The sequence below is a fragment of the Brachyhypopomus gauderio genome, chromosome 12 (assembly GCF_052324685.1).
Source record: "Brachyhypopomus gauderio isolate BG-103 chromosome 12, BGAUD_0.2, whole genome shotgun sequence".
Classification (NCBI taxonomy): Eukaryota; Metazoa; Chordata; class Actinopteri; order Gymnotiformes; family Hypopomidae; genus Brachyhypopomus; species Brachyhypopomus gauderio.
Window position 1 is genome coordinate 2,523,478 of NC_135222.1, and position 27,590 is coordinate 2,551,067.

The 27,590-nt window shown below is 39.2% G+C and overlaps 3 protein-coding genes across 6 annotated transcripts; all 3 read left to right on the top strand.

Moving 5' to 3' along the window:
• Nucleotides 1-432: 432 nt before the first annotated feature.
• Nucleotides 433-2,040, top strand: smim7 (small integral membrane protein 7). The gene is made up of 5 exons (XM_077024082.1): nt 433-545; nt 711-752; nt 869-927; nt 1,055-1,145; nt 1,280-2,040. Exons 1-5 carry the CDS (start codon nt 520-522, stop codon nt 1,293-1,295), a joined length of 234 nt encoding a protein of 77 aa, XP_076880197.1. The 5' UTR covers nt 433-519; the 3' UTR covers nt 1,296-2,040.
• Nucleotides 2,041-2,928: 888 nt separating this feature from the next.
• slc35e1 (solute carrier family 35 member E1) lies at nt 2,929-14,197 on the top strand. Of its 3 annotated transcripts, XM_077024393.1 has the most exons (7): nt 2,950-3,253; nt 8,707-9,084; nt 10,028-10,098; nt 10,278-10,415; nt 11,095-11,220; nt 12,366-12,611; nt 13,008-14,197. In XM_077024393.1, the coding sequence occupies exons 2-7, from the start codon at nt 8,757-8,759 to the stop codon at nt 13,221-13,223; spliced, it is 1,125 nt and encodes a 374-aa protein (XP_076880508.1). In that variant the 5' UTR covers nt 2,950-3,253; nt 8,707-8,756; the 3' UTR covers nt 13,224-14,197. The 3 variants fall into 3 exon arrangements, with proteins under 3 accessions (XP_076880506.1, XP_076880508.1, XP_076880507.1); XM_077024391.1 differs by lacking the exons at nt 8,707-9,084; nt 10,028-10,098; nt 10,278-10,415; ... (1 more) ...; nt 12,366-12,611; nt 13,008-14,197 and adding exons at nt 5,973-6,047; nt 6,610-8,580 and having other exon boundaries at nt 2,929-3,253; XM_077024392.1 differs by lacking the exons at nt 2,950-3,253; nt 8,707-9,084; nt 10,028-10,098; ... (2 more) ...; nt 12,366-12,611; nt 13,008-14,197 and adding exons at nt 6,300-6,522; nt 6,610-8,580.
• A 2,407-nt stretch (nt 14,198-16,604) lies between these two features.
• Nucleotides 16,605-27,258, top strand: LOC143528609 (FYN-binding protein 1). 2 transcript variants are annotated; one of them, XM_077024398.1, is made up of 16 exons: nt 16,605-17,001; nt 20,412-20,976; nt 22,341-22,395; nt 22,750-22,832; nt 23,636-23,673; nt 23,776-23,813; nt 23,956-24,067; nt 24,305-24,464; nt 24,725-24,863; nt 24,968-24,987; nt 25,106-25,169; nt 25,646-25,709; nt 25,862-26,024; nt 26,221-26,254; nt 26,355-26,392; nt 27,039-27,258. In XM_077024398.1, the coding sequence occupies exons 1-16, from the start codon at nt 16,999-17,001 to the stop codon at nt 27,083-27,085; spliced, it is 1,623 nt and encodes a 540-aa protein (XP_076880513.1). In that variant the 5' UTR covers nt 16,605-16,998; the 3' UTR covers nt 27,086-27,258. The 2 variants fall into 2 exon arrangements, with proteins under 2 accessions (XP_076880513.1, XP_076880512.1); XM_077024397.1 differs by having other exon boundaries at nt 16,606-17,001; nt 24,299-24,464.
• Nucleotides 27,259-27,590: the final 332 nt, after the last annotated feature.

The window sequence follows — 27,590 nt, forward strand, 5'->3', positions numbered from 1 at the left end:
ATACAAAGCCTGAAGAACTGCACATGATCATACAGCTTACATACAGCCTGACTAATGACTCACAAAATATAATACATCTTATATAGTTGGGTGTCCGCATTTCCGTATATTTGTTACAGATTAGCATGTGAGGTGCACAAATTCTACAGATAGATAAATACGCAGTTGGCGGTGTCACGTATTAAAACCATAAATGTGCAAATAGGCAGTATCAGATGTATGACTGATGTCATCAATACTTTATATCATATCAGAACATTTTAGAATTACGTATTTTCGGGTTTTTTATAGATAGATAGATAGATAGATAGATAGATAGATAGATAGATAGATAGATAGATAGATAGATAGATAGATAGATAGATAGATAGATAGATAGATAGATATATAATCTTCATAAACGTCGTTGTTCATATCCCTTTAGTTTTCTTTCTAACCGCCAGGTGGCAACAGTAGGTTTTACAGCCCTTGCAATAGTCGCAAGAAGAAGAAGAGTTGAGGTTAATGTAGTGCGGCAAAATGATTGGGGACCTGTTAATATTTGGGTAAATCACATTTATATTAACTTGTATGTTATTTCGCTTCTTTCTTTAGCTTCATAATATAGTACTGAATAGTTTGTTTCGTGTGTGTTAAGCAGTTGGTCGAGTAACTCGTATTGTTGTCGACCAGACCTTCCACATCATCACGCTCAGATGTTTGTTTTTCAGGACTCTGCTAATAAACGCCGGAGCGGTTTTAAATTTTAAACTGTAAGTGGTCAGATGGTGTTAATGGTGTTAATTCTGACCTGTGTGTTGTTCACTTGTTCGTTTGCGGGTCTTTCGACTTAAATGTTCTGCTTGCGTTGCGTTGTATCCAATGGCAGGAAAAAGAAAGAGTCGCAATCGCATGGTTTCGGTGAAGAACCGCGCGGATCCAGGACAGGTACCTGCGTCAGCCAGCAAATATGCAGCAAAATCTTTGTGATTTTTTTAAATGTGATTTCAATATATATATCCAAACTGCTGAGGAGTCATATAGCCTAACGACCAATGCCTCTACTCTTAAACAGGTGATAACATCAGAGAGTTTTTACTGAGTCTGAGGTACTTCCGCATATTCATAGCCCTGTGGAATATCTTCATAATGTTCTGCATGATCGTGTGAGTATCCATGTTGGTATCAATATTAATTATGTTGGATATGTGTTTTAACACTATACATTGCATTCGTACTATTTTCATTCGTACTATATTCATGCTTTTTCTGTGTTTTTTGTTTTTCTCATTTGCCTTAGGTTATTTGGCTCATAACATACTAGAGTGCCAGTCTGAAGAGAAGTCTGAACATAAGGGAATTCCTCAACACTTTTATGGGTGCTGTGATATAGGTTTAAACTTCAGCAAAGCCCTTCCAAGAGATCAAATGTAATAATCAAACAGAGCTGAATGCTTTTAGATATTTCCTAGATTCTACACTAGATTCTATCACAGTAATCCAGTCTCTTATGGGTCATCTAAAATTCATTTAGAAAGTATATGATGATTAATATTTGCCATATTGTCTTTGTTAACGATAAACTGACATGTCACCTAAATGTTCTTATATGTGCATTTGGACAGGCATAAGTGTTTTGATCAATTTGTGCTGCACACTATATATGGATGAATAGAGTAAAATAAATAGTTTGGTTGTATTCCATTTGCTTTAGCCTTCAGTAGGTTGCTTTGTCAATGTTAGCGGTTGTTTACCTAGAAAGAGGCAAATTAAGAATGTAAATGATACTTTTATACAAAGATGCTTACCTCAACATATTTGACATGTGCTGAGATATTTTGTTTTAATTTAACTAAATGTTTGAAAATGCACAGAATACATAAAGGTTTATATTGCTTTAATATTGTATTTAAGTTTATATACAATTGCTAAGGTTTGCAGGTGAGTTCACTTGTTTATTTATGTAGAAAATACACTCCTTTATTAAATGTAACCTCAGCTCATGCAATCTGGTAATTTAAACAAAATGAATAAACACACTTGTCAAAGTATAACAACATATCCATGTTACATGAAATTTACATTATTCGAACACATCTGAAAATTCAAGGCTACTTGAATGACAAACCATAAAATAATTTATTTCAGATTTTCAGCATGAACTAAGATTCTGGTTCCACTCAGTGTTTTTTCTTTCAATGTAAAACAAGCATTTTGAGCAACTGAGCATGCGTCAAAACTGCATTACAGTAATATTGTCAGAGTGTGCATTACATGGAGCATATTCATATATACTGAAATTAATGCTTTGTTGTGACTCTAATCACTGATTTTAAAGAAGCCAGCCTGGCTGGATGAATTGAGGGGAAACTAAAATCAACAGGCCTTCACACCTCGAGCAGGAATTTCAGAACAAACTGGAAGTTGGAGCTGGGAGCTTCAGCTATGCTAACAGTTTTAACTCGCTGGTCTGCAGGCTCGAGTATAGAGGATGTATTCTAGGTTTTTCAACAATACACCAGCACTTATGAAAGCCACTCTAAATAAGATTAATTGCTAAAAATTGTAAATATAATGAAATCTAACCTTGCTATGATGCGGTTGGAATGCCATGTCGCCTCTCAAATTTTCATATAGGATAGCGTGGAAGAACAATTAATCCAACAACCTAATAACGTGGTTTATTAGCTTATTTTGCATTGTTTGTAAACGTGGAATCAAAACCATTTTGTTAGAAAGGAGATGACAAACGAGGAATAGTCTGCAAATATTGTCTAGTATTAATGTAGTATAACATCCTTTATACATAATTGAGGTTTAAATTATTCTAAAGTCGTTGTCGATACTATATCAAAGCTTTTTTCCAGAGTTTTGTAGTCGAGTCGTTTCTAAAAATAGTATGATGTTGGACTGAAACTTCCCATCATGCAACTGGAGGATGTGTGCTAGGTTTACACGAGACACCTGGCGGAAGGAGGATGGCTTGTAGATCTACTAAAACCACTCACATATGCGTTCCAGCTCTCGGTCTCCAGTTCCAGCTCTCCTGTTTTCAAGAAATGGGCCCTGACAGTCAAACAAGCAAACGTTCAGTTATGGAGCATGTACTCCTACGCCTTGCAAAAAGATTGTAGTTTGTTGCAGATTTCTCTTTGGAGAACTAACCTAACTCATTGTTTTGCTGTCTGACTGTATGGCCATGACAACAGCATCGGTAACAACACCGCAGCAAATGAGAGACCGATTGCTTCAAGCCATTGATTGTCAAAGTAATGTAAGTAAAACGTGCATCTTTTTCTGGGGCAAAATACGTTTATCCAACGTTCCATACGATTTTATTAACTGAGAAGTCAACGTTTGCTAGCTTGGGGTTTTGAACGTTACTGTCTCAACAATCCAGCTAGCTAGCACTTCCGTGTTAGCTGGCTACCTATATATTACGTAGGGCGTGATGAGTACAACTGTTCCCAGAGCTCGCGCTAGCTGTGTGTTCGACTACCTGTAACAGATGGAATAATCACGTTACTTTGTGTAACATGCTCCGACGTCATAATGGATATTCTTCATCCTGAATTACCTGTGTCTGTGCACGCGCTTTAAATTGATGTTGGAAGTTTAGCCGGATTTGTCAGTTAATAGCTGTGTGCTACAAATATAATTAATTAGATTTTATGGTGACATTATTATGGTGGGTAAAGTGTAGTACTTGGTTATCCTCCTCCCAGACAGTTGAGTTTGTTACATCACTGCAAAATTGTAATTTTAGGTGTTTGGGGGACATTGTCGATATGAGCTCTAATTTATATCAAGGTATTTAGCTAGTGACAGAACGATTGCACTATCCATGCAATAATGATATAAACATAAGAAGTTCCTCAAATCTAGCAAATGAAGGACCTTTCCAAATTGAACCGTTTTCAGCTACAAATTGAAAAAGAAGCCCATTGAAACTTATTTTAGTTGACATATACTGTAGCTTAGGCTTGGCTAATAATATCTAGCTAAGTATTTTTATTTTCATATGGTAAAATTCACATCGGAACGTCACACTGCTAATCGGTTTCTTCTTGCAAACTCTCGTCACCCGCCTAACTGAAGTCACTGGCCAATAAGGAAGGCATGACCACCAGTGTTGGGAACGTTACTTTTAAAAAGTAATTAGTTATAGTTACTCACTACTTGTTCAAAAAAAGTAACTGACTTAGTAACTGAATTACTCTATAATAAAAGTAACTTGTTACCAGGGAAAGTAACTATTTGCATTACAGTTAAAAAAGTTATATGCCAATGAATAAGGATTTTTTGAAAAAGCAGTTTTCACAGTCAGTTGAAATGAGTAGATCAGAAAGGTGTTTAACTTTTGATATTTATTGCACATCAACAGACCAGTGCAGGATAAAATCCTTTAAAATCCCAAATCTTTGTAAAAAAAAAAAAAAAAAGCAAAAGTAAACAGTTACACTATATAAAGTGCATTTAAATCTATCAAATTAAATTAAATTCTCTCAACCTGAGACAACTGGTTTGTTCAGAACAGAAGTAAACTTAACAATAAAACCTCTTCTTAAATAAATCAAATACCCAGTCTGGTAGACATTCAGGAACTTCAAGTATTTTCTTAAATATTGTTTATATTGCCACCTTGAAAATGATCATTTTTCTTCGGCTTGCTCCTGACTCGCCATTTCTGCCTCTTCTCCATTTGTGTCGTGTCACTGGTGTGCTTCGGCACGCGTGTAAAAACACTGGCTCTGATTGGCTACCATAACGCTGCCTCAGCCAATCGCTTACTGACTTGTTAAGTTAAACAAGTGTTACACCGAGAACTGTGACCTATCGAGATCTGTTACTCCTCACTAGCCTGGGCAGCGGTCCGCTCAGATTACTGTTAGTATATCAATATATAGTAACGCACCGCTTTTAATGACCAGTAACGTCAACGGCGTTGTAACGACAGGAAAAGTAATTAATTATATTATCCCGTTACTGACAAAATGACGCCGTTACCTAACGCCGTTATTTTTAACTAATAAAAATCTCAGTGTATTATGTGGTATTCAGCATCAGGTTTACATCATGAACATTTGTATGAAGAGTCCCAAAAATGTAAACAGTGCATTAATACAAAGGACAAGTAAACTGTTTTTTTTTATGCACTGCAACGTTTTTGTAGTATCTTACAAGTCTGGGGTTGTCTTTTGCATAGTTCTCTCATAAATAGCCTACTTACTGGAATATGACTCAAATGTGCATTTTTGAGCAGAATGGTGAACAGAAAACTGAAACATTTTAAAGAAAAAAGTTTCAAATGCACATTTGGGTGTTAATTCAAGTGTGTAAAGGTCCTTTCAGATTTCACATCTGGCACCATTTTTTCCTCAGGCTCAGTAAGCATACAATGACTAAGCAAATATCTGTCACAGTCATTAGACTGTTACCTTTATATGTTGAGTAAAAAATGTGTCTTTTTGTTCTGAGACAGAACAAAGTGTGCTAGTTTGCAGCAAATAAAAACACCATTTGGGACTCGCCAGTTATTTGTTAACTGCAAATTTATCAGCCTATTAATGTATATTTGAGGTTACATTAGATCTAGAATAGGCAGGAAATGAAGACAGCTGCAGAGAAGATGGGCTGGTAGAATATTACCAAGAAAGCAGCACAGCAACTGATGATGATTGTGGGTTACAGACTTTAGGTAGTTGTTTATTGCAAAGAATTTAAAACAAAGTATTAAAATTGCAACTTTATATTAGATGTTATTTAGCTTAATAACTTGTCAGTATTAAGCTGAAAGTATACACTTTGAGCTCACAATTCTTAATTTCAACAGCAACATTGACACCAATCAAATCTTTTTTTACCTGACTATATAATTCATATTTCATATTCAGATTTTGAATAGAACTGTATTAGTACCAAGTGCAGCGTGCTACTATAATAAATGGTCATCTATGAAATTAAGTGTCCTCAGTATAACTTTGTGTTAGCAGATCCATAATATGGTAGCAGTGCTGGATGTAATTTCCAGTTTAGAGAAGTACCCGATCACCAAGGAGGCACTTGAGGTAAGATGTCTTTACTGTCCTGCTAAAATCAAATTTGTTTGGATCCTACTTCACATTAGGTATGCAAAGTACATGGGTGCAGTATAACATGTAATTATCATGAAAGCAAAATGATAAGTACTGTATTACCATGTTGTAATCCAAGTATAATTATAAGTATAATAAGCTTTTCTGTATCTTGAATGTATTTCAGTTTTGGTTGATGTCCATAGATTGTGCATGAAAAAAAGAAACCATATTATCGGTGTAAGTTATTCAGATATGTAGTGAAATCAATTATACTGATGTTTAATCAGTTGAAGTTAACTGATTACATTTTACATGAATGTACACAGCTACATTTTATTTACATTTTATTTTACATTTTTTTACATTTTACACAGCTTGATGTTCAAAAACATTCTGTGGAAGTTATATTTACATCAGAATACTAGACCTGAATGTATGGAGCAGACCTCAAATCTCAATGAATCATGTGAATGAATTATGTATCTATTAAATACAATACCAGTACAGTAGATGAGGTGTACTGAAACTGACAATGTCTGCTTTGTTGTTTAAGGAAACCCGGCTTGGCAAGTTGATCAATGACTTGAGGAAGAGGACCAGGAATGAGGATCTTGCCAAGCGTGCGAAGAAGCTTCTACGTAACTGGCAGAAGCTGATAGAGCCACAAGAAAATGAAGTATTGCCAAAAGAACTTTCTAGCACTGCAAACACTGCTGTCAGACGCAGTCAGACTCCGTCTCAGCCCGTTTCAAGAAACATTCAGACTGTAACTGATATTGATGAGAAGTTGACCATATCCAGCAGTTTCTCACAAGCAGAAAGATTGTGCCCTGTCAATCACAAAAGTGGGCAGAAAGCAGATGAGAACCTATCAAAATTAAAGGTCTCAAGAACATTGGTCTGTGGACAGATATCAGCAGTGTCCTCAACCAGTCAACATGTTGTGGGTCCAGAGGTTTTTTCTGGTGTAGCTCTTGCCACTGCCAAACCTCACCTCAGTTATTCAGAGCTCAACAAACAATCCACTACTTCCACAGTGCTCAAGACCTCAGTACTGCAACAATATGGACAGAGGGACAGAGCTGCTTCTGAGAGAGGACAGCACAAATGCCAGAGCCACTACACACCTGCGGGTCTTAGAACAGTCAAGCAGTTGGTAGCAACTAAGTGGCCAAAATCTCTTGCTGTCTCGGAGTCTGAAACTTTTTCTGCGCTGTTGTTAAACTCTTCCATCCAGACAAGTCACACTGAGAGTCTACAACCAACGGAGACCTTGCCACAATGGGAAAATGAAACCCTCCAAAACAGTGAAAAGACACGCGAGCAAATAAATAGCTTGCAAAATAAGTCCAAATGTTTAGCACGGCTCCAGTCAGGCTTGCTCAGTGAGGTTACCAATGTGGAAACTGAAAAAGATGGAACTTCTTCTGAAGGAAGGAGGAGAAAGCATCAGCTAAGAGACTATTCTGCCAATCTGGAGGAGAGCTGTAAATCCGCTCGAGTGAAAAATCGTAAACTAACTTTTGATCCCTTCACACAACAAATCAGACCCACAGTGGTGGGTCAGAGCGAGGAGCAATACACTTCAGTGGTTGATGTTAACGAGGCAGACAGCCTTAAACAGAGCTCTTCTGTTTCTTCGCCCAGTTCTTTGCACAAGACAAGCTGGAAAGAGTTGTCTCAAAATGAAATTGTCAAGTATTATTTAAACCTTCAAAATAATTTGTTAAAAACATCTGGAAATCAATCCCCAGGTTCACATTTTTTTGTGAATGAAAATGTAAAACATGAAGATGATCATGTGAGAGACTCCAACGAAACCTGTGTCCTGGTGCCAAGCATCACTGAGACAGTCCTGCCAGGGATAGATCGGGACATTACAGTAGAAGACCTTGATAGAATACACAGTAAGCACTGGCCAGGGGTTAATGGCTGTTACGACAGCAAAGGTCATTGGTATGGCTGGACTCGATGCATATCCTTAGAGCCATATGTGGATGGAAGTAAACTAAATATTTTGCCATATGTTTGTATAGACTAAAAGTATTTACGTAATTGAAAGTCTCAGCATCAAACATGATGTTTTGGTCCGTATTTATGGTTGTGTTAATAATTTTGTAGCTATTTATTTTAACTTTAACCATGTTGGGTGGGGATCAAATAATTTAAAATAATGATTGTAAGCCATTTTATACACTCAGTTTACCCATTGCATGTTGACATTGTTCACTTTCATGCTTCAAACATTAATGACTTGTGTATGTGGCCAAAACTGGACGTCTATTTAAGTTAGTGCGCGTTTACTAGCCCATGCTGTCTGAGACGATACGTTTTCTATGTACGTATTAAAGACGTTTTTGTGATACCTAATGGGTTGTAATACAAGTTCTCTTGTGCTTCTATATCCTGGTGCGAATGAGTTTTTCAGGAATCGCATTCTTGATTATCTTATCAGGGTATTGTTTTGTATTACTATAATCTGCTTTTCCACAATAAACGGCCAGCAATGTTCCTACAAATTCAATTCGATCGCGGTTTTCTTTTCATTAAATCTACAATTTACGACGCATGAAAGGAGTTCAGACAACCTTTTGCAACAGATGAAGGTCTTGAATGTGGCCTGCTCTCTCCCCCCACCCACTGTGACCAGGTTGTAGCTCCACGTATGAAGCTGCAGTCGCCGGTGAGTCAGGCTGGAAGATGGCCGCGCTGGAGCGTCCCCCCGCCAGGGACGCAGTACGGATCGGGCTTCTGTGTTTATGCTGGTATACCGTCAGCTCTGGGGGCAACGTCATTAACAAAATAATCCTGACCGGGTTCCCCTACCCGGTCACCGTCTCCCTCTTCCACATCATGTCCATTGTCATCTTTCTTCCGCCGTTGTTGCGCGCATGGGGTGTCCCTAAATGTGAAGTCCCGGCCGGGTACCACCGCTGGTACATTCTCCCTCTCGCGTTTGGGAAGTACTTCGCTTCGGTCTCCGCTCACTTCAGCATATGGAAGGTCCCCGTTTCGTACGCGCACACCGGTAAGTTTCAGATTTACGCGTTTCTGTTATTTCAGCTGCGCGCTGTTGCCTCGGCCACATTCGTCCGCTCGTTAGCACGTTAGCATGTGGCTATCCGGGTGAGGGCTGCCGCTAGCTGCCGGTTCACAGCGGCGTGAAGTCGCCTGTTCCGTTTAAATTAAACGTGTGTTGTTCCGTTTAAATACGCGACACTCACACACCCACGGTACCTCAGCTAGCGTGTCCTTCCTCCGCTCGGTTTTCTGATGTTTCTGCTCCGACCACTGCGCAGCTGTCGGCTTTAGTCGTGACCGACACCGTTGAGTTAACTATTAACACCGCTAGCAGCAGAGAGCCTAAAGCAGCGCTAACTACACCGGCCAGGGTTAGCGGGGTTAGCGGGACTACACTACAGGGTTAGCGGGGTAACCGCGGCTACACCGGCCGGGGTTAGCAGGGTTAGCGGGACTACACTACATGGTTAGCGGGGCTGCTAACGACAGACGGTCCGGGGATCATACGTAGCCCAAGTTGCGGCCTTTGCCAAACGGAATACTGATATATGAAAACCTGTTTTCGACACTTGGACTCTTTTTTTTTATTCAACTATGATAAGATTTCGTGTCAGACCCAGTGAGCTAAACGAGCGTTGATGCTCTTAATTGAATTTTTAAATGGTTTATGAAATTGGTTATTTTATTGAATGTAGTCATATATGAAATGAAATAGACTACGTATTCCACGTAGACTGTATGGTTAACATAGTTTACTAAAGGTTTTGTATATAAGGAAACTGTCCTAAATGAGCATGAACACGTTCAGTAAAAGTGCAGTAGGCTCTATAAATGCTTCTGTTGCATGTAAGGCGTTAATCACTTGTGCACCTCTGCATTCAGTTGCCCCTCTACGTGTTTACACAGATTTGAGCTGCAAATCTAATCGTGTTGAATCATTATTTTCACAGTGAAAGCCACAATGCCAATATGGGTTGTGTTGTTATCACGATTAATTATGAAGGAAAAGCAATCCACCAAGGTATGTCTTTTTAAAATTATTGGTTAGTTTTTGTAGTGCAAACTTGTGTTCTTGTGCATTTTCTTTTGGTACTTCTGGAAAGATGGTGTGTTACAGAAAAAGTTGTATCACTTTTGTAGTGTAGTGTTGTATCACTTTTGTTGTATTTATAAATTTGTGCTGTGTTTTGTCCTTTCTAGGTCTATGTGTCTCTGATACCCATCATAGGTGGTGTGCTGTTAGCCACAGTCACCGAGCTGTCCTTTGATCTGTCCGGACTGATCAGTGCTCTAGCAGCTACGCTTTGCTTCTCTTTACAAAACATATTCTCCAAAAAGGTAAGTTTACAGCAGTTTCTGCCTGTGCACATGGCTCATCTTTCTCAAGTTGATCACTGGCCCTCAATTTATAATTAAATTGCACTTCAGGGAACTTGACTGCACATGTGCTTTTACAAAACCCACATCAAAAGATGTATACTAAAAGACACATAGTATGACACATTCCTAATACACAATGGTTGATTTTTTTTTAAGTACATAGACAGGGAATTCAAGTGAACTCTTCTCTTTACCGAGTTACTTCTTGAAATAAACGGAACATTCCATTTTTTCAAATGCTAATGTCAGGATTACTTTCTGTTAACTTAAGGGGTGCAGTGGGTTCACTTTAGTTATGTAAGGTCTGTTAAGAATGTACTCCTCAGTTACGTAAACCTACTCAATGACAACCTGTTGAGTAAATATTTCACCTATCCTAGTTGCCTTAAGCAGTTCCGTTATGTTTGTTTGTTTTTGTACCACCCGCACTGAATACAGTACTCAGTTATGTTAATCAATGTCATTGTTAGTCTATCTTCACTGAAAATTCACAGCTTGCACAAGAAGGGAATACTTTGTGGAATGGCTTAAAACACTGCCTTGCTGTTTATAGCTGCTGAAGTTGCAGTCGATGTTCAGTTTGGTTCAGATTTGGCTCACTGTGCCAGGTTTAATAAGCGCTCTGTGTATGTCCAAGGTCTTGCGTGACACAAGGATACATCACCTCCATCTTCTCAACATCCTTGGCTTCAATGCAGTTTTATTCATGCTGCCCACATGGATTTTAGTTGACCTGTCTTCATTTCTGGTGGATGGAGACTTGGTAAGTAAACAGATCCTTTGAATTATCTCTGCACAGTGGGGAAAAATAAAAATGTCCGCTCAGTTATTAGGTGAAAGTGATAAACTGTCATTGTGTCATAAGTCACCGCTGTAGACTAAGGCAGATTAGGAACATGTATTAAGGGGACCAGATATGACCTTAATCTTTAGGGTGTTGGCAAGTTACACCACGGGCCAGTTTTTCTAAAGAAATTTGTCAGGTCAAGTAATCGGATCAGATCATACAATCTTAAAAAAATATTTATCAGAGCTTAATATTTGTGATCCTGATTATTTGTATTTTGTAGTGCAGTCCGACCTTCAATCAGGACTAGATGTCACATTTGGGTTTAGCCTAATTTAATACCAAAAAGAGGTATTAAAGGTTTTGTCGATGCACCTTGCTAGTTTGCACCTGGGGTGTATGAGCAGCAAATTTAATGCAGAAATTACGTAAACAAACTTGGAGTAAGAAGCATCGTAAATCATGTTTGGTGTTGGCTTGTGTGAAGTTATGTTCATCAGTCATTCATGACTCCACCTAATGGGTGTATTTACTGTTCCAGGCCAGGAAAATGCGGTTATTTGAAGGAAAAAAAAAGGAAACCGCATGTTTGGGCTTCAGTCTGTGATTGTGTTAATGTCACTGTTACTGGTCAGTTAAAGTCCATAGAGCAGGTTCAACTTCACTTGGAGCAGAAGGGTTGTAAGGACAGCTATGAATTCTGCTACCCTGGAACTCCATTTGATGAACTCGTGAGGATGGAAATTACTCTCTTGAAGGGGTTCCTTACAGATTTCAATTAAACAATAACTAAAAATAAAGCAGCTGGCATCAGTTCAGCAGATATGCTAAGATATCCAAATACTCATCTGGAGATAATTGAATTTACATTAACCAGTATGTCAGTGATTTTTAAAACCAGAACAAAATAGTTGAGCTTGGTTTCATGCTAGATAGGAAAAAAATTGGATTTGATTATCTGGACAAATGTAAACCTTATTTAAAAACTTGAAACATATGTGACAATTAAGCATGTTTGTGTTTCCTGACAAAAGAGAGAAATTGTAGAAATAAAGTAAACCTGTGGATTTCTGCGCTTTGGATTTTTTAGCAGCTTTATTTTGTTTGATTCTTTTGCATAGACAGAAGTTTCAAACTGGTCTGGAACCTTGATGCTCCTGGTCATCAGTGGCTTCTGCAACTTTGCCCAGAACATGATCGCCTTCAGCGTGTTGAATCTGGTCAGCCCCCTCAGTTACGCTGTTGCTAACGCAACCAAGAGGATCATGGTCATCAGTATATCATTACTGATGCTGAGAAACCCAGTCAACATGTCTAACATTTTGGGGATGATGACTGCGATCCTGGGAGTCTTTCTGTACAACAAGGTGAGGACTTCATGTGTCTGTATTGGACTTGTGTGAGGACTTCATGTGTCTGTATTGGACTTGTGTGAGGACTTCATGTGTCTGTATTGGACTTGTGTGAGGACTTCATGTGTCTGTATTGGACTTGTGTGAGGACTTCATGTGTCTGTATTGGACTTGTGTGAGGACTTCATGTGTCTGTATTGGACTTGTGTGAGGACTTCATGTGTCTGTATTGGACTTGTGTGAGGACTTCATGTGTCTGTATTGGACTTGTGTGAGGACTTTTTCACTGATCTTCTGTAGCAGTTTGTGGTTATATCACGAGTTCACGTTCACTAACACGGCACACACAGTTTCAGCACTCCTCGCCCTGTGTTGGGTCATGTGAATATATTTCTTTTTCCTCTCTGCCAGGCGAAATACGACGCCAGCCGGGACGCCAAGCGCACGCTGCTGCCCGTGGCCTCACAGGACACCATATCCTTCGAGAAGCCCGAATCCAATGGCTCGCTTTCTTACAAACAAGGCTCGGACTTCCAGTACGGCCGCGGCAACGTGCTGGGCGACCATTTTCAGTACAGCCGCCAAGCCTATACGACGAGCCACGGCTCCGGCCAGTACGTGGTCTGAGCCGGGACACGTTTAGACAAACCTGTTTAACTGTAAGAGGACACTGTCTCTTGTGTGGGACTGAAGCTCTGAGTCCACGGAGGAAAGTTTCCTTTCACATGTTTGTGTAACAGCTTTTCTGTGCCACGTCCTCATATTTATTTAGCCTTTTTATGCAGATGATTTTTTTTAAACCATGGTGGAATGTCTTTACGTAGTAGCTTAGTTCAAATCAAGATTTTGTTTTGCACAAGAACTCAACCTTACAATAATAATGTATTCTGTCATAAAACTATATATAAATTGAAGATGTGATTGTTGCTTTCAGCATCTTTTGGCGGGGGGGAAATGGGGAGGACCTCAGAAGTTGAAATGCTTCACTAACTACCACACACTGGGACTACATACATGATCATTTAACGTTCATAAAAGGTTTCCTAAACTTGGAGTATTCTAGTTTGTAACTGTTATCTTGTATTTATTTTTGTAGAAATTCTGAGCAAGGCATGTCTTGTGTCATGGGAGAATACATTTTGATTGTGTAATGTCTCCTAAAGGATTACCATGCTCTCTTCTTGATGGTTAGTTGGTACTTTCTGGTAATTGATGTTTGAGAGTTAGTACTGTCCTCATACAGACCCACCTGAATCATGTAGCAGTTCTGATATTTGCTCGTCATTAACTGTCTGGGCTTTATTTATTTTATTTTTGGGGGGACTGTATAAAAAGCTTTAATTGTTTTTGTTTATTTTTGTGTTTTTGAGTGGGAGGAGACTTGTGTGTCTAGGCCTACAATTGTGATGTGGAGAACCAAATCTTTGAAAAATATAATTTTTCAAAGTGATGGTGGATTCTGGCTCAGCCTTATAGCCTCAATGTTTGATAGGAGGTCCAGCCTTACAAAGTTCTTACAGCTACTGTATTTTTGGGGACCTTGGTCTGTCCAGATTATTGATTGGTGGGTCATGAGTATTAAACTAATTCTCGGCATTAAGCTTGTTTTTTCCTCTTCCATGTCAACAACAAAGTTTCTTTGATGCTGGTATTAATTTACCTGTGTAGGAAACATGAAACATGTGGATTAGAGGTGTCTTCACATCTTCTGAGGAACAAAATTGTTAAAAGCTTCCAACTATGACTCAATGAAAACGTTTGAGGCAGTGAACATGCAGTGTTGCCTGCAGTACAGATGAGTAGAACAAATGGCTTGATTTCCCGTCTAAGAATCAATTATGGATATCTTATATCTTTATATGTTGCACCTACCTTAACAAAATGAACCTGCTGGCATTATGTACTGTTCAAATAGCTTGGCTCAGAAAGTTGCCTGTCTTATCATGGCCTTGTGATGAAGGGTGCGATCCAGGAACTAGCATAACTAGCATTTGTATTTGTTTTTTTGTTAGTTTGTTTTTTGACATAATACAAATATGTAATTTAGCTCCCCAACTCCTACAGTGACCCGGTTTTGGCTCATACTGTCTGCATTCTGTTCCATGTTTTGGAAGTGTTTGTTTTTGTATTCATTTAGGTTTTTGTTTTTTCTTGGGGCAGTGTTCCCTTGTTAAATAGTCTGACTGCAGGGAAGTTGGACTGAATTTTAATAAAGAGTATGGACATTTTATCTCTGCAGTGTGAAGGGAGACTGGTCAGGGTAATTTTCATATATATATATATATATATATATATATATATATATATATATATATATATATATATATATATAATACATTCATTTTAAAAAAAATATTTTTTTTTGCCAGTGTAAACAATTGGAGAAACTGTGAGATTTTAGACTTTCCAACTAATTTAATTTTAGGAGGTTTTTTCAACAAATTTAATCTTCAAAGAGAATATTGTTGGATGTGGGAGCTCTTTCAAAATTGTATATGTGAATGTATGAATTAAAGGCACACTCATTAGGCCCACTTACAGTATTACAGAAGTGTAATACTGTACTGTGCTTCATAAAATAGGGATGAGGTGTTCAAAGAAAAGACATCCTGTTGAAATGTTTCTAGTAAAGGAAAGGGAGCTGGTTCACATAACTTGAAAATCATGTTACCTAAAGCTCTCTGCAAAATACAAGTTAAAATATCTCCTGTTCTTGATCATTTATGGACTGTAGGGTTGACAAACTTTGTTTTGAACACAAATTGGAGAAATGAAATAATCCTGTGCTTTCTCTTTATTTGTAATGATTTATTTTTTGGCATTCTAGCTCTTCCTTGTGCTGGTTTTCCCACCCACTTTTGAATATGTGCTTTGCAATGTACTCTGTAGTCAACCACATGGTTCATCTGTATTATTTTTTAACTGTGTAAACATTTTTGTTGATTACTGTGAAGTAGGCTTGGTATTTATTTTTACACAGAGATTACAAGGAAGTACGTGCAATATTTATTAGATCCCACATACATAAATTCTACATTTTCACTGAATCTCTAATGCTAAAAACATGAACCTTCTGTTTTTTGTAAGTTGCTTCATCTCACTATTGGTGTCATGGCAGAACACGTAGCCTGTTCACTGGAACTTAAAGATATGTGCAAAACCACACTGACCCCTGTAGAAATGGCCAACAATAGCCCGATCCTTCCTGCCAACGTGTGCTGCTGTACGGCCTTGTTTGATGATGTCCAGACTTACATGTCCAAGCCGAGGAGGATCCACCACACCAACACCATCAGCTCCGCCTCCTGAGCATATTTGGTGCGGTTGATTGGCTCTGAGTGCTACCAATCTCAAACGCTGAAGTCAGAGGAGCAGTTTAAATCATGTCTATGGTTTAAACCTCCACCAGAGAAACCTTCCTGTTGTGATGGTTATGCATGCTTTTCCTCCAACACCGCCAGGAAGATCACATTAATATTCTACTTTATGGTCGCACCTGTGCCGAGCACTACTACATCTGGGAGCCTACATTTAGTACATTTCCCTTTTTCATTTATATTTCTGAACCTTCAATGCTGAAGTAAACATTTTCAGGTCTCGGCACCAAAAAAATGTAATCAATTTTTACTCATGTTTTTTAAACTAGAAGATTTTTTTCAAAAGCGTAGGCTTCTATGTGCATGTGTTTAAAATTAAAATAATGTGGTTAATTTAATTATGTTAGTAATATTTTGAAAAAGATTCTTAAAGAGTATATCCTAATAATACTCAAGATTTTCCGTTCTGCGAAAAAAAGCCATGCAATACACTATGTGAACGACAGAGAGAGCCAAAAACCCGTACAATGCAAACAGAACGCAAACTGCCCTTCATATTAGACAACGTAGATTTCACTAGCCCTTCTTTTACAAAGGCTGTTTCCGTGGAAAAATGACATGACTTTTTAACAACCTAAAGAATCTGTCGTCATTACATATAGGTAAGGCTGAGTAATGGAGACGGACTGACATCGTTTGTATGGCTGCAAAGTTGCAGAAAATAACCACTTTTCCATTAAAGTAACTGGAGCAAAATAAGAGGTATACTTTAAAAAGATGCGCATGTTTGTAAATGTATTTATATATTTTGTTGGTTTGTTTTATTTTCGCCTGGGAGCCTAGAAAAGCTCGTTTCACCGCACGTCTTTGTGCACTTGCACCCTGCGCGCTGCTCAGGATGACCAATGATTTCTTCCCTCGGTAATTTCTAGTCTGTTACTTCCTGCTGTGCACAACAGTTAGATGAAGTGACCTAACTCATTCTTCTGGAAACAGTGCTGCATTTTGAACCCCCACGTTGACTTCATGACCATTCAGGAGATGTTATGGAACTTTAATGAGAATACAACTCTACAGTGATATCAATGGTACGTTTAATCATTTATGTTGCAAAATGTTTCTGGAAATTGTGGCTGTCGTTTTGTATTATTTGTAGTATTTTGATAATGTGTGCTGTCGACACAACAAAATAGAGGTGAGCTACAGTTAGGTTACTCAAAATGATGAAGTACTGATTTTCGTCCAGAATGTAAGGTGTTTGTTTTCGCATAGGCAGGTTTTCAGATCACGTTTTGTTTTAGTAAGGAGAAAACAATGCTTTTCATTGTTTTGTGTGTGTGTGTGTGTGTGTGTGTGTGTGTGTGTGTGTGTGTGTGTGTGTGTGCGTGCGTGTGTGCGTACGTGTGCGTGTGTATGCATACATGCATATATTTATAGTTGTAATAAACTTGGTAGTTAATTTCTGCTTTGTTCATAATAAGCTACCTGAGTGTCCTCCTAACAAAATAAACATTTGTATTGTGTGATGTAACTTTCAGGCATTGTCGGGCATATAAAGAATCTGCCATTTCCTTTCTGTCTCTTTCTCTTTCTCCTCTTTTTTCAAAGAAAAGCGTGTGTAGCAAAGCATGCTTCTGATTGGGTTATCTGTGAATCCGACTTCTATAGCAACCCTGGCTGACTGATGTGTGCCTTACTGTAGACGTAAAGGTGTGTGGTTGGGGTTATTTCCTGTGCCTCGCTATTGTTCTGAACTTGCCTTTAACCTCTTTTACAACAAAAGAAGATGCAAACCATGTAAACACCATTGATATTTGTGCAAAAATCACCTACTTTAATGTTTGATAGAGCTGTCAAAAGATGATTGAGAACAGATTCAGTATCGCGTCTTGAAGTCACTGCAGTTCACAACACCTTTTGGCATCACTTCCCTTAAGACAAGAGAAAATACTGGGAAACAGTTTTAGAGGTCCGGATACTCATTTTCACACCTACAGTATACATTCTGTTTGTTCCTTCTTGGCTGGTATAAAGAGGTCTTAGTTAAGAAACTAGCAAGAATAAATAAAACTTGCTTACAATAGTCTCCACACCCTATTCAGTCTCCAATATTCAGAACTAAGCATCCCTATGATTCAGAACTATCATACCTATGGCTAATAGCTTTCAACCACTATGTGTCACACAAATATATACAATTTATATACAAAATAGTCCATTATAAAATGTCTTGTAGAGCACAGGAATTTTGCCCCACCACTTACAATATAACACACTACAGTTTGTTACACCAGACGAGGTATTGGCATCTTTAGGTAAGAAAAACTACAGCAAACTAAATGTTCAGCTGGGGGAAGGAACACTTCTTCAAAAGGTCTGTGTCTCCTTTAAACAATTAACTATGCCTCTATTATGTGCCAGTGCAGGTCACTCGGTACTGAAATTACAATGATACAATGAAAAAGTGGAGGACAGAATTATATCATTCAATAATGAACTTGTGATTGTTCAGTTTAGAAAATAAAAACAAGTATCACATCGACCACAGCAGACTGTTTTTCCTTGCCAAAGTCAAAGTCAATTTTATTTATATAGCGCTTTTTACAACACGTTGTTACAAAGCAGCTTTACAGTCGTATGGGTCCAGATCCCTAATGAGCAAGCCAGAAGCGACGGTGGCAAGGAAAAACTCCCTATGATGGTGGGGAATAGGAAGAAACCTCGGGAGGACCAAGATTCAAAAGGGAACCCATCCTCCATTGGGCGACCCGTTAGCAGTATTCCTACACTACAGCTCCACATATAAAGATTAGTAACTGGGTTGTATCACCAACACTCCATATATATAGATCAGTAACTGGGCTGTATCATCACAGCTCCACATATATAGATCAGTAACTGGACTGTATCACCACTCTACACATATATAGATCAGTAACTGGGCTGTATCACCACTCTACACATATATAGATCAGTAACTGGACTGTATCACCACTCTACACATATATAGATCAGTAACTGGGCTGTATCACCACTCTACACATATATAGATCAGTAACTGGACTGTATCACCACTCTACACATATATAGATCAGTAACTGGGCTGTATCATCACAGCTCTCATCCAGACAAAAAAAGTAAATATCTGCTTTGTTTTGCAGCTGAATGTCCCCTCCATCCGTTTAGTTGCGGTTCACCTAGAGAGGGACACGTTTGCAAACGTTTCCTTTTTCTCAGGACAAATTAGCACTGCAAAGACCACCAAACATCCCATCAGAGCATGTGTGACACAGCTGCTCCCGACTGCTACGTCCCTGGACGAGTGCAGTTCTGTACAAACTCCTTGCTGCCTTTGCAGTTTTGCCAGCACATTTTCAGATGTGTCAGCTGGTCACGTATCAGTACAAGTTCTTGTATTTGTCTGTGTGTTTACTCTCGAAATGGCTATTCAAATAGTAATCCTTAAACACAGCTAACTGCTCCACAGATTTTTAACTAAGCACACAGATTTTACTTCAGTAAATGAATATTGAGAAGTCAATTCCTTGTTAAAAACTGCATTCTGTCAATCTCTCTTTCTTCTGTCAATCTCTCTTTTTTACTGTTCACTGACATATAGAGCTAAGAGCTCATTTCTTGAAAGCTGCCCAACACATTTACATATATTCATCTGTTGGGACTTGCATCGTTGCCTCTCGAAGGTTAAAAACTCTTCAGAGTAAAATAAATAAATATATTTAAATTTCATTCACCATTGCTTTTGAACTACAGCCTGTCTGCTGTATTCGTTTTCCACACCTGCAGTAGTACATGTAGTACATATTGAATATAATTCACTTCAGAATTTGGCTTACGGCAGCTAAATTAAACTTAATTGATGATTACATACGAATGCTCTGTGGGGATGGTGTACAGGTAACCCCTTTCTTCATGATTTTATGTCTGCTCCACCCAATACACCCCTCCCCCGTGCACCTGGTATGATTCTGTGGTCTCCAGTAAGGTCACATGTTTTAGTACTCAAAAAATGAGTAAATGACCCAGTTGCCTAACTGACGGGTTACAATCCTGTTTCAGATGTCACCCATAAAGAAGGAAATGGGGCCCCACGGAATATATTTGCTAGTCAGATGAAATATAATGAATTAAATATAATGCAAAATGATGTAAAATGTCAGAGCCAATCACAAGTCCTTTATTTCTCTTTCTGGAATTGCAGTATGTTGCTTACTGTAGATCTTAAAGGATCTCGGCTTGCAGCGGAGATATTCCAGTCTGCAGCTGGTTTGGTTTTGTTTTATATCTGACCACAAAGGCTCAGACACCATCAAGCACATATTTATTAATAGAGAATGAGACCAGAGTTGTGCTGGATTGTGATGTAACACCTTCACACCAATTCATAGGAGGATTGCAAAACGGTTACATGTGTTTTCACAGAGGTAGTGTAGTGTAATTGTAGTGTAATTGTAGTGTAATTCCTGTCTTATTTTAATAGGGGGAGAATGTGGACGTTAAGGCCCTCATGGCCAAGTTTCATGCCCAGGCAGAGAGGGCCATGTCTGAAACCTGTGCTCCCTCAAGACCTCAAGCGATTGGTCCTATGTCAGAGTCATCAGCCAATGGGGTGGTCCGTAACAAGGCTTCACCTGTGGTTCCAAGGTCAGTCCTTCCAGTGAATTCACCCACTGAACCCAAGAGGCTGGGCCAGGCTCTGCCTGGAGTGTTTCCTAAACCCCCACCGTCTCATTACTCTGGTCTCAAAGAAGACTCCAAAGCACCCACTGCAAACCCTAAGAACATTGGGAAAGTAAAACTGACCGAGGAGGTTCTGAAGATCCAGATGTTAAAACACGGCGAGAAGAAGCAACCAGTGACTAGCAGACCTCTACTGCCAAGCCAGAGGAGCATTTCAGAGGTCCCACCTCTGAGAAAACCTCTTCCACCCCTTGGGCCAAGACCCCTGAAGCCCAAACGACCTCCAAATGTTCGCCTGGATCATTTGCGAAAAAAGGCTCTGGTACCTGTGCCTCAAGGAAGCTCAGAGAAAAAGACATTTGATGGTAAGTACATCATGCTGTTGTATATAGTTTTGGACCAGTAGATTCTGGCATGGACACATTACCAGCTAATTGCTGTGTTCACATTTTTGCATGTTTAGTGGAATAAACTTGAAAAGCATGACACACTGTCCATGAGGAGAGGGCTTATTACACAACTCTGATTTGATTCAGTTCACAGATTGATTCAAAGTGATTTTCACAAATCATTTTAAGCAGGTACCTAAATGAATGAATTAATGTTCGATTTATATAGCACCTTTCAGAATACCCAAGGCGCTTTACAATTTTAACACAGGTACAAGTCACAGACAACCAATCACACACACACAGGCGAGAAGCGGCAGCCAATCACACACAGCGTACTCTCTAGCGCAGGGGTGGCCAACCCGCGGCTCGCGAGCCGCATGCGGCTCTTTGCCTGGTTTCATGCGGCTCCCCAGCCGGTCCGCGGGCTCACCTGCACAAACGGGGCGAACACGCATTTGACTGTCTTCACAGCTAATAATTTACACTCGCCACCCCCCCCTCAACAGATTACACTCGCCCATGTACGATGTGGCTCTTTGCCGTAACACAGTAAGAAAAGTGGCTCTTGGTCTATGACGGGTTGGCCACCCCTGCTCTAGCGGGACCCACAGCCCCCTGGGGGACTGAATGGGGTGCAGGAAGGGGAGAGAGGACAGACCCTAGTGGCAGAGCACCATCCACCACTGGGCATACAAACACAGACACTACTTTTTATTGAACATAGAGACACAGACACACACTCAGGGAGAATTTGGGACTGCCAATTTACCTAAGCTCCATGTTTTTGGACTGTGGGAGGAAACCGGAGATCCCGGAGGAAACCCACGCAGACACAGGGAGAACATGGAAACTCCACTCAGATAGGGACTTGAACCCAAGACCCCAGTGCTGAGAGGCAAACGTGCTAACCACCAAGCCACCGTGTTGCACAAATGGTTTCAATGAAATGTTAAAGTGTGCCATTTTTGGAGCATAGATTTGTAACCTCATTACAAATCTACCTCATGTAACCTAATTATAAACGAATACTATAAGAGTATAACCAACAGAAATGCTTTCAATAGAGAAATGGCAGAAAACTCAAAAAAGAAGAGATGAAGCCAAACATCTATAATACATTACTAAAGACAGTAATGCCTTACTGCCCATTATTTAGATCATTATTCTTATTTATTCACTCATTAAAATTTTTTTGTTTGTTGTATTTAGTGGGCAAACATATTACATATAAGTGATGTATAATAACTTATCTCACAGACTGTGTGTGTGTGTGTGTGTGTGTGTGTGTGTGTGTGTGTGTGCGTGTGTGTATGTGTGTGTATTTATATGTTTAACAGGACCAGTACGGCCACCAAATAAACCCACCATGCTCTCACAGTCGTTTTCAAAGCTGTAAGTTTGTTAATAAATGCTTCTTAATGTTTTTCATTGAGCCTCAGTATGGAACATCTGAAATGCTATTGTGTGTCAGCGTAACATTAATACCATACTCATTGCGACAAACACTGCTTTATTATGGCACAGAAAAACAGGCAAAAATGTCATTTTTTTCTTTACTCCTGGAGTGTGTGGGTGCATGTTTGCTAACTGCACTGCAGATTCTGGAATTTCCCGAGACTTATGCACATCAAAGTCAATGGCATGCTGTGTGCACTGTAAAATCACCACTGTTGAATTCAATCTTGTTTTCAGCAGTGCTCAATAATAAAATGAAACATCTTTCTTTCTTTCTTGATTTTTTGTTAGAAATGTCTACCCTGATCAGGACACGTATGATGACATTGATCTGCCGCCTCCCCCTCCTCCCCCTCCCAAACCGTCCTCCAGAGGTAAACAACACCGTCTTCCACACCATCACTATCAACACCGTCTTCCACACCATCACTATCAACACCGTCTTCCACACCATCACTATCAACACCGTCTTCCACACCATCACTATCATCACCGTCTTCCACACCATCACTATCAACACCGTCTTCCACACCATCACTATCAACACCGTCTTCCACACCATCACTATCAACACCGTCTTCCACACCATCACTATCAACACCGTCTTCCACACCATCACTATCATCACCGTCTTCCACACCATCACTATCAACACCGTCTTCCACACCATCACTATCAACACCGTCTTCCACACCATCACTATCATCACCGTCTTCCACACCATCACTATCAACACCGTCTTCCACACCATCACTATCAACACCGTCTTCCACACCATCACTATGAATGAACTCTTACCTTTCGGTGAATGAATGAACTCTTACCTTCTTTCGGTGAATGAATGAACTCTTACCTTTCGGTGAATGAATGAACTCTTACCTTTCGGTGAATGAATGCATTTGTCTTTGTTCAGTCATGTTACCTGCATGCTGAATAGCCTCTGCACAACATGCAGAAACCATCAACAGATGCATCATGTGGGTGTAGACAGATACCAAACATCCCGCAGAATGGCTTTTCTTTTTCTCCTGCACTTAACAGCAGCTTGGATATCTATAATAATAATAATAATAATAATAATAATATGTATATATATTCACAAGATAATTTTGTAGTTGATTTAATTATGGAATCAGCTGTATTGGTTGCTATAATTACACATGCTCTTCCTATTCAGAATCATGGACAGGAAGTTTCTCATCTCAGGCTGAAGAGGTGAGTGTGTTATTATGTTCCATTATTTCTCGACCAAGCAGTTTCTTTTGTGATTGCCAAATGTGCATATTAATGAATTTACTATCTTGTTTTAATGTTTAGGAGAGTGATCAAGATGAAATTTATGAGCATATTGAAGAGTAAGTCATTATTACGTGGTTATAACTAACATTTAAGTTCCTATTATTTTGCCCAGGGGTATGCATTTGATTTCACAAAAACAGTAATACTTCATAGAGTTTGGAGGTGTCTGATGGATCCAGTTTATTTGATATTCTGCAGTCAGGAAATGACGGAGAAAAAACAGAAGGAGCTGAAGCGACAACAAGAACTGGACAAGAAAGAGCAAAAAGAAAGGATGAAAAGAGAAAATGAGTACCGCAAAAAATTTAAAGTGAGTTCTAATGCCTAAAATCAGTGGTGATTATACCAGTTATTATAAACCACGTCGTCCTGTCGTGTGAAAAGTGGCCACTTGCATATTTAAGCTCCGAGATTTGTGTCGCTGAAATGTAGCATTTGTCACATTTTGAATGGCACACAGTGCAATAAACGTAATTGCTTTTCGTGCACCCGAAACATTTACAGCGATCTGTGCTCGGCTTTTGACTTGTTCCGCTGTCAGCTGCAGCTGTCGGGAGACGTGGAGGTGATCCACACGGCGCGCGCGCGGGTTGACATGCCGGGAGGGAAGATGGACCTGCGCGTGCGGCAAGGCGAGCTCGTGGACATCATCCGCGTCAAAGACAACCCGGAAGGCAAATGGTTGGCCCGAAACATGACTGGGGAATGTGAGCTCAGCCTGTTTCACTACTTCTATTTCCTTAAAGCCCCCGGACCCTGACAATAACAAGTGTGCTAGAGAGCTCTAATAAATATAACTGTTACAACAAAAACATTTTGTTCACCCTACGAAATTATCAGTCGAGTTGCTGTGGTTGTCTGGTGTAAAATGACATTATAAGCCCATAGCATATTGCATAGATATTGGGGAAATGTGAGATCAGACAGATGGCTGATGTAACGAGTGCGTTTCCGTATTTTTGTGAAGGCGGTTACATAAGTAACGCGTGTGTTGATGTGGACTATGAAGCTGTGAAGCGCAAACTGGGCGTGGCCACACCGTCCTCCCCGGCGCCCGTTCACGACGACGACGTTTACGACGACGTCACTTCAGACGTTGTGAACAGGTACTTCACACCTGCTGCATTTCTGTGTTTTGTAGAAAGTAGAGGACTTGTTAAGGCATATTTAAAGATTTATGTCTTGAGTATTGTCTTTTTTTCTTTTATAGCAGTTTCAGTATGAGCAATGGTAAGTGATTGGACAGTTTGAAAAACTATATTTTAGGTATTTTAGGTATAAACTATATTTTAGGTAGTGTCAATTCATAAATGAAACGTTTCACTGTGTCTCTCTCGTCACATCTCAGAGTTGTATGATGACGTAGACCATGCCATACCAGATGAATTCCCCCTCCCCCCACCTGAGATAAGGTACCATGAATAATGAAACTTAATATAATTGTTTATATTCCATGTTTCATCTTTCTTTTATTCAGTTAATTCTCTGTTGCAATATTCATTTAGCCATTTAACATTTATAATAATAATTAAAAGCCTGCATTAGTACAAACAGAGTGGAAGTCATTTTCACATTTGCTCTCACGTTCACATAACCCAGTAAAGAAAATCTCCCATGATTAATAAGGACGGCTCATGAAACAAGTGATTGGAATGGGACTGGTTACATTTTAGCTGAATATTGACTCTTCTCTTCCCCTATTAATAGTTAACTTTATGGTCATGGTTCGTAGAAAGAAGCTTTGTTTCTTGCATTGATGTTAACTTCTGCAATCTCTTTGCTGCCATCGTAGTAGCATTAACAGAATATAACAGGGAGAGGCCATCCAAAATAGAGAGGCCATGTTGCATGATGATTTCTTATTTCTATCTTTTTGATATTTTCTTAGCCATGATCCCAAAAGAACCAAGAAGCTTGAGAAGGAGGAGAAAGAGTTCAGGAGAAAGTTCAAGGTACAGTGACCTCCACACGTACAGGATCAGCTAACGTCCTGTTAACATGGTTACTGTTGTCTATGATCATAGACGTCCCTCCTTTAATACATACAACTGTCACGAATGGGAGAGCCCTTAAGTAGAAGAGTCTTGTTTTATTCTTGTGACAGTTTGAAGGACCCATCAAGGTTCTTTTCTACATGATGGTCGACCCAAACGCCAGCATTAAGAAGAGTGGCGCAAAGGACCTGTCTGTCGTGCGGGGAGAGATTCTGGAAGTCATTGAACAGACTAACGAGAAGAAAGTTCTCTGTCGCAACGAACAGGGCAAATGTACGTGGTAATGCGTCCTCTGGTGGCCAACACTATAATCACAGAGTAGGGCTAGGAATAGCTACAAATGTAATAAAAGTACTTTAGAGGCACTCTTCATTTATTAAACGAGAAAGGTACTTAACCGAGAAACATACGAATGCACTGAATGGTATAAATAATTTAACCTGATTATATATTTTTTATTTACTTTCAGATGGATATGTACCCAGACGTTACCTTCTACTGCCGTATATTTCATTCTTTAATCATTATTATAATTTTAGTATATTATTTCTATTAATATTAGCTAATATTAATATTAAACGCATGTTTTCTCTTTCATTTCAGGGAGAATGAAGTATATGATGATATTGACAACATGAAAGGTAAGTGAGTTCACATTTAATTTTTATGATAAAAATTTTAAATTTAAATTTTATGATGACATTTTTTTTCTGTTCAGTTAACCTTGTATGAAAGTAATACGGTTTTAAGGATTTGTCACGTAGGGCCACGCCTCCTCTCCTAGCTGTCACTCCGGATCCACCTGTGTTTCCCTTCTCTGTTGATCCCGCCCTGTTTCCATGGTTTCCGTCTGTCTGTCATCATTGTTCCCACCTGTGTCTTGTTAGTCCCTATTTGTTCTGTGTATTTATAGTCCCTGTGTTTACCTAGTGCGGTGTCAGTTATTCATTGCTGTATTTCTCCTGTGCTCTGTTTCCCTGTCATCTTCTTCATCTTGGCTCTCTAGTTGGTTTTGAGCCCATTATGCCCATATATCTTTCATATATGCCCTCCCGTTATGGCCCATGCCTGCTTTAACGACCATGATCACAGATTCCCCTTCATTAAGTCTGGCTCTCCTCAGCGTTTGTGTCCGTCTCCGCACGCTGCCTTACAGCATTATGCCTTAAAGTGATTGCAGAGGCTAACACAGATAGTTTGTCTTATATCTATGTGGCATGTCCATTTAAAGTTGTATTTTTAATTAATGTTCATACTGTAGACTTGTTATTGATGTTCTTATCTTAGATATATATGATAATGATGCCAGCCTAAGTGGACAGCTGAGGTCTTGATGGCCCAGAACACAACTGGAGAATGTGGATGTGAAGGAGGAAGAATGACAGACCACATGTGTTTGAAACACACTGCTCAGTCCTGAGAACAGACAAGCCAAAGAACACCAGTGGAGAATAATGAAATGAATACAGTTTTGTACATTGAATAAATAAATGCATATTTTTAGTAATGATTGACATGGGCCTATTTATTTCATTTTCTTTATTAACAGTTCGTTAATTTGACTAATCCGAGCCTTCATCTACATAATATTCTGATGAAAATAAATCAAGATAAGAAGTGTTTGCATTGGTCAGAACTGACGCACAACATGACAGGACTCTTACCCACATATTGAGATCTTCCATCATATTCACTGACGGTGTGCAAGACGACATGATCTGTCTTGTAAAGATTTGAATTTGAACGATAATTTGCATGCTTTATTTCTTTGCTTTCGTTTGTGTTGATGTAGCCTACATATCTTATATTTAGAGAAAAGTGTATCTACATATTTTAAGT